Below are 6,719 nucleotides of genomic sequence, written 5' to 3'. Positions count from 1 at the left end.
AACTATAAAATACTTTTTACATTATCAACATAAGAGATCACAATTAAAATTTCTTTTTTCTTGGTACAACAGCTGTTGCAGTTTTTATAAGAACTTGTTCTACTGAATTTGGAGTATTTTCGTCACCAGCACCAGAAAATTGTCGAGTTTCCGGTAATTCCACTTTTTGAAATGGAAAATCAGATTTTATGGGTCTAATGTTACTATTATTGGTAAATTGAGACATTCTTTGTCGCTCCTCCATACGAAAGTTCTTTTTCTTAGCTGCAGATGCAACATCCAGGTGTCTGATCACTTCTTTGCTTAGGCAATTTTTCTGAGGATTATATGTTGGGACGTTTTCATCATCCCAATTTTCATCAGAAGGTATATAGGTATTACGAATTGGATACCTGTTGAGATCCGTTTTTTCATCGACGTAAAACGCCGTTTCAATTTTTTTGCGATCTGGGCAATTTTCGTGATGGTATTGAATGCACGGTTCTTCTACCCTATGATTGGCATTGAAGTCACATTGAACCAACTTTATATCTGGATTTGCTTTTTCACATTTTACTAGATGGGTATTAAATACTTTTCTTCTTATCAAATGTGCACTGTTGTAAGGGCACATTATCTGTTCCTCAGGATCCAGATAATGTTCCATTATTATTCACCTTTTTTACAAAAACAAAACTTGATAATGTACTATAATACCAAATATACGTAGAGCGACTATATTCTTTGATAATATCACCACAGTTTAACCACAAACCTTTAGACTTTTAACCAAAAGGAAAAACACAGTTCCTTTTTATACTATGATATCACTAATAGTCACTAAACCTCACTTTAACGTTCTTCCAACCAGTTCCAACTCTACACCACACTATAGACAACAACTTGTTATTCTTTTTATACTGTGTCTACACACTGCAGAAACAATAATAAAGTAATACGGATGTGCTGTGATTTACAGCTACAGTAAGTTTAAAAACGGTTTAAAACCACTTTAAAACCAAAGACCAAACCTGAAAAAACAAAGAATTTTATAAATTGCCATTGCCATATGCCAATACCAAGCCAAATTACCATACCAATTCTTCTTCTATTCATTTGCTTGGCCTTAGCTACCAGGGCTAACCGGCCAGGATCTGTGTATTTATATTTATACTGAATACTGATTGTTCAAGAGCCGTACCACAGAATAATAAACAATCAGAATGCCCACTCTGCTTGAAAAAATAAGTACGCACATCTCGTTCGCGCAGACGGAATCAGCCATGTTTTAGTTGGAACCAGTACTGTTCAGTGATATTTGTGGTGTGCATAGACAAATTAACCCGGTTTAATTTATTTACGGCAACTACAGACATAATATGCACTCACTATGTTATTCGTACGTTCAACTAAACTAATTTAAATTTTTAATGATTTAGTACATTTGAAATAATTTAATCTATTCTTCATTATTTCAAATGTACTAAATCATTAAAAATTTAAATTACAGTTCTGTCGTAGCTTGTCACAAATTTCTCAATTCGAGCCTATGTTTCCGTCTAAAACATGTCGTTCGCGTGCTGACAAACTTCAAAGGCGGCATCTGAGAGTAGGCATTCTGATTGTTATTTATTCTGTGTCCGTACCTAAGGTACATCTGGGCTTAAGCTCATAGCTTCTGTACCTGCAACAATAGTTAAAGGAGAAAAAAAACCAATTAAAATCAAATGTTCAAAAGTTCTTTTACATAAGTTCTAAAGTTCTATTTGTTCTAGCCCTATACTACAGCACCAAACGGCACTAAGCACATGCAATCCAAGCAAGCAGATTAAATTTTATAATATAATAACTACACTGGAAACCTTTTGTTGATGCTAAAAACTTTTGCACTGCAAGCAGTGTCTTTGAGTTTAAGTTTTTGAACAACACATCGATAAATGTTGGATCACCTTGAAATTCACATCTAAGTAACTGGGACTCCCTTTGATATCTAGTACATTCCAACAACACGTGCTATAAGATGCCTAAACTGCCACATGAACATAGATTTGTATTGATCACTTTCAATCTAAATAAATGAACCGTAGCGCTGCAATGTCCACTTCTCATGCGCCACATTTGTGCAATTATGCCCCTCTCCAGGTTGGGAAACGTTGCAAACCAGACCTTTTTATATGGAACCGTAACCGTAACCTTTTTATAAGGAGAAATACAATATGTTATTCCTTTTACCTGTCCCATTTGTCGGAACCGATTTTTCCAACTGATCCATAGGTTTCCTTGTATATAGTTTGAAAATCTTTAAAGGAACCCTTTGATTCTTGAGTAACAGGTAGCTTTCTTCCAAGTTTAGCAAGACAATCAGCTCTATCATTCCCCGCGATCCCGGTGTGACTTGGAATCCATGCGAATTTAATTTCTTTATTTTGTTCGTGAAGTTGACTAAGTTTTTGTTTTAATTGAAGAGTTTGTGAGTCTGCTGCAGCCTTATAACTTGGTCTTGTAATTTTCTCCAGAGCACTTTTTGAATCACTACAAATAAGGCTTTTTTCAAAACCATTCTGTTGAATTAAATCTAATGACTTTTTTATCGCAAATAATTCTGCTGAACATATTGAATTAGCAGATGGTAATCTTGCTGTTAATTCGGTGCTTTCATTACGGTATATACCAATGCCCACATTACCTTGTTCATCTTTGGATCCATCTGTGAAGATAAGTTTATATTCAGACCAGTTATCAAGGTACCATGACACACACTTGGCTTGGTTACCTTCTTTCCCTAGGTTGAGAGTTTCATAAACCGTAGGAGAAATTCTGAGAATCAAGCGGGAAAGAGTGACAAGGAAATAAGGAGTTATGTGCCACCCCATGAATCTCATGAAGCCTATTCTGGAAGGCAGCCAGTATTGGTGGGAAGTATTTTCTTCTCCAGAAACTAAAGTAATTCAGAAATAGTTTATGAAATTGCTCTATTGAAGAATATATTGGATTGTCATATGCTACCACCTTTAATATAATTTTTAGATGCTAGCCAAATCCTTTTAAGATCTAACGGTGTTTCCCCGCATTCCGACAAAATAATATGAACTGGAGAGGACCTCATAAATCCCCCGACCAATCTGAGAGCTCTATATTGAACTTTATCCAATTTTGTAAGTAAGGAACCTCCAAGAAAAATCGATCCATAATCAAGGTGTGGTCTAATATAGGCCTTATATAAAATGAGTAAAGTAGCAGGATGTGCTCCCCACCATGTTCGACACAGGCACCGAATTATATTGACTCCACTGGATGCCCTCAACGTCATCTTTTTGATTTGGCTTTTCCAAGAAAAGGAACTATCTAAAATAACTCCTAGATGAGAAACTTCCTGTTTCCAATCGAGCAAGATGTTATTTACTAATATTTAAGTATTCGGAGTGTTACTTCTGTATGTAGGTATATTTAAAAAACCGTTAGAAGGGCTACATCAAAATAAACACAAACGTGTTCGGAATAGTAATTCCATCATCAGGTTAACATGCCTGAGCCACCAAAATATTAGGGTAAAACCCTTTACAAAAATTAAAGTTACCAAAAAATGTACATGTTGTTAAAAATGAATGATGTTTAATATTTTATTAGATTTAACTTCAGGCAACATATAACCATGCCTCACGTGAGTACCAGCGTCCGGAGGGTAGACCTCTTCAAACGGACTTTAGCTGGTAACTGGTACACATGGTATACAGCCAGCTGCAGGAATGTATTTTCCTTGTGGATTTTGTTATTTCTATTTCTATCAAAAAAAATATCTTGAGTTTTGCTAGATGACAAACACATTTCCGTGTCAAGAAATTTTTCTGATATATTCTCTATTGTGTCATTTAATTTTTCCTCCACTTCCAACCAGCTGTAGCCGGAACAATAGAGAGCAACATCATCTGCATATTGAGTGATTAGGACATCCTCAGGCACACAAGATGAGGACACAAAGGAGAACCTTAGGGTAGACCAACATTAGCCGTTTTTGGCCCGAATAGATTAAAGAAAATAGGATCTCGGACGAATACTGGACGATTTGTCAATATATGTTTAATCAACTCAATAAGTAACAATGGCAAATTGAGATCTCCCAGAGCGTCTAATAATTGGGAAATAGATATTTTATCATATGCTGAAGAAATGTCTAACATAACAGCCGCCACTGGCTTCCTTTTTGAAATATTAATCGAAATTTTATTAACCAGATGGATAATGTTTTTAGACACCCTCTACCTTTACATAAACCTTTTTGGAAAGGCTCTAACCTGAAAGACAATTTATATTTTGTTGGGTTTGGGGATTAAACAAATTGTTTGCGATTTCCATTGTGTTTAAATATGTTTTCCCCCTTTAAGACATAAATTATAAAATGTGAGCAGAAAATTGATTGCTGACTCTGGAAGATGTTGCAACATAGAAAATGTTATACTATCCTGACCTGGAAGAGTATCTCTTCTTTCAGATAAAGCCAATGAAATCTCGTTTAAAGAAAAGGGTTCACACCGGGCAGTATTAGATTTCACTGGGTGAGATATAACGTTCTCAAAAATAGGTGGAGTCAATGAGAGTTCTGACTGAGACTTTAGAGAAGGCCCTATGGAAATTTCTTACTTTCCTCCACTTACTGATATTGGAGTATCGGGAGAGATTGTGGATTGCCAAAACATAGCAACTTAATTTTTCTTTTTGGAAGTAAGTTCCTTTTTAAAATGTGCCTTAATCTTTTTAAAATTAATAAAGTTCTCTAAAGATGGTTCCTGTTTATAAACTTCCTAACTGCTTCCCTCTTTGATTTAATCAAAGCAGAACACTCTTCATCCCACCAAGGTATTTGAGGTGTAGAAAATCTAATACGCTTTTTCTTAGGGATGAACCTATTTGCTGCATCTAATTGGCTTTTTTCACATTAGAGATACTGAGACCTTGAAGAGGGTCAATTATTTGGGTGTTGGTTCTATCTTGCCCATAACACACAACAAATGGAAAATGATCGCTAGTTCCTATCTCTGGAAAGACTTACCAAAGACAGTCCGCAGCTAAACCTGGAGAAGCTATCGCCACGTCAGGAACACTGTTAGAATCAGGGGGTGAAATTCTTGTCGCTTCTCCTGTGTTGAGAAAGCCAATTCTCTAAAGATCTCCTTCCGTAAACGCATATCTGGTGCCTTATATGAGCCTATAATGAAAAATTTTGCAAATTTAACAACAATAACCTGCCATTTCTCAGGCAAGTGAATGTGTGAAATATCCAACCTATCAGCTGCCAGAGACTGATGTATAAGAATAGCTATTTCACCCCATCCATCAATCCTATCATCCCTAAAGCAGTAAAAATTAGGAATGGACAACTGTAGCGAAAATATTAAATGAGTTTCATTTAAAAGAATAATATTAATATTAAATTATTTAAGAAACACAGTTAGATCCTGTTTATTGTTAAAAAACCGTTAATGTTCCAATGTAAAATATTAATTGTCATAACTAATTTATATTTATTATTATTATCCAGCTACGGTATCAAAAATATTGAGCTCTGGTGGGACTCTTTCTGTGTTATCGAGCCCTATATGACTTGGTATGCTGGAGTATCTCCCAAAAATGTTCGTACACATCTGGACGTTGAGAGTAGTACAGCTTTCTGCATGGTCTTGTAGAGATGTTCATTCAGATCTAGCTTTTTTATGTTTTCTAGGAGGTTCTTTGGAATGACTCCAGTAGTAGAGAGAATAATAGGTATTGTCTGGGTACTTTCCATTCTCCACTGTCTTCGTATTTGAATTTCCAGACCCCTGTACTTGGCGATTTTTTCGTTCTGTTTAACACGAAGATTATTGTTGTTGGGTATCGCCACATCAATTAATGTTATTTTTCTTGTTAGTTTATTAACTAGTATGAGATCTGGTCTATAATGAGCCACTGTTTGGTCTGTGAGCACAGTGCGGTCCCAGTATAGCTTTTAGTTGTCATTCTCAAGTACACTCTCAGGAACGTATTGATAATATGGAAGATGGTTTGTTTTACGAAGTCCCAGTTTGATAGATCCTACTGAGTCATGCCGTTCCTTATATTCAGTTGCAGTAAATGCCTGACAGCCCCCCGTAAGATGTTGGATGTTTCCTGAGCTTGACATCCATATCGGCATTTGTCATTTTGGACCTGAGAGTCTTTGACGTAATTTTTGGTTGTTATAACCTGATCCTGATTGGCCAGTGGTGAACATTCTGTTTCAGGGAACATCTTTCCTGATGTCAGCCAATCGTTCGCCGCTATATTGTCGACATGGTCTTGACTGACCTCAATGGGATGTTGCCCGTGCAGAGGTTTGCCCATTCAGGTGCGCATTTATTCGTCCTTAGTAAGATGGTTTATGCGTATTTCTGGTTCCCTCAGTTTGATCGGTGTTGTATCATCTACTACACAAATCGCGCGATGTAGAGTAGATGTCTCAGCCTGCACCTGAAAATAAGTTCTTAAATTAGTAATTTGTTTTTCTAGTTGCTCACTTATATCCATAAGTCCTCGTCCTCCTAAATACCGCGGTAATGTCGTTCTTTCTACTGCACTTCGAGGATGGTGTTTTTGTGCCTTTGTGAGGTGCGTACTTTTCGCTGAAGATTTTCTATATCCGTTTTTGTCCACTTAACAATACCAAATGAGTAGCTAAGCGCGGAACATGCGTAGGTGTTTAGTGCCTTAAACAAATTTTTACTGTT

General features: G+C 36.3%; 1 protein-coding gene across 1 annotated transcript; it reads right to left on the bottom strand.

Annotated features, from left to right (window-relative positions):
* Positions 1-1,608: 1,608 nt before the first annotated feature.
* Positions 1,609-6,336, bottom strand: LOC140435783 (uncharacterized). Its single transcript, XM_072524500.1, has 4 exons — positions 6,199-6,336; positions 2,986-3,352; positions 2,212-2,917; positions 1,609-1,663 (listed from the first exon to the last, which is right to left on the bottom strand). The coding sequence occupies exons 1-4, from the start codon at positions 6,334-6,336 to the stop codon at positions 1,609-1,611; spliced, it is 1,266 nt and encodes a 421-aa protein (XP_072380601.1).
* Between the last annotated feature and the right edge of the window lie 383 nt (positions 6,337-6,719).

This window comes from Diabrotica undecimpunctata, chromosome 3 (assembly GCF_040954645.1).
Source record: "Diabrotica undecimpunctata isolate CICGRU chromosome 3, icDiaUnde3, whole genome shotgun sequence".
NCBI classification, from domain to species: Eukaryota; Metazoa; Arthropoda; class Insecta; order Coleoptera; family Chrysomelidae; genus Diabrotica; species Diabrotica undecimpunctata.
This window is presented reverse-complemented; position numbering and strand designations above follow the sequence as displayed.

Bases quoted from the DNA above. Each gene is read 5' to 3' on its own strand.
- LOC140435783 (XM_072524500.1), bottom strand. From the start codon at position 6,336: ATGGGCAAACCTCTGCACGGGCAACATCCCATTGAGGTCAGTCAAGAC. The intron at 2,918-2,985 runs GTAGCATATGAC...GAATTACTTTAG, and splicing joins TAAAAATTATATTAAAGGTG to TTTCTGGAGAAGAAAATACT. The intron at 1,664-2,211 runs GTAAAAGGAATA...CTATTGTTGCAG, and splicing joins GGTTCCGACAAATGGGACAG to GTACAGAAGCTATGAGCTTA.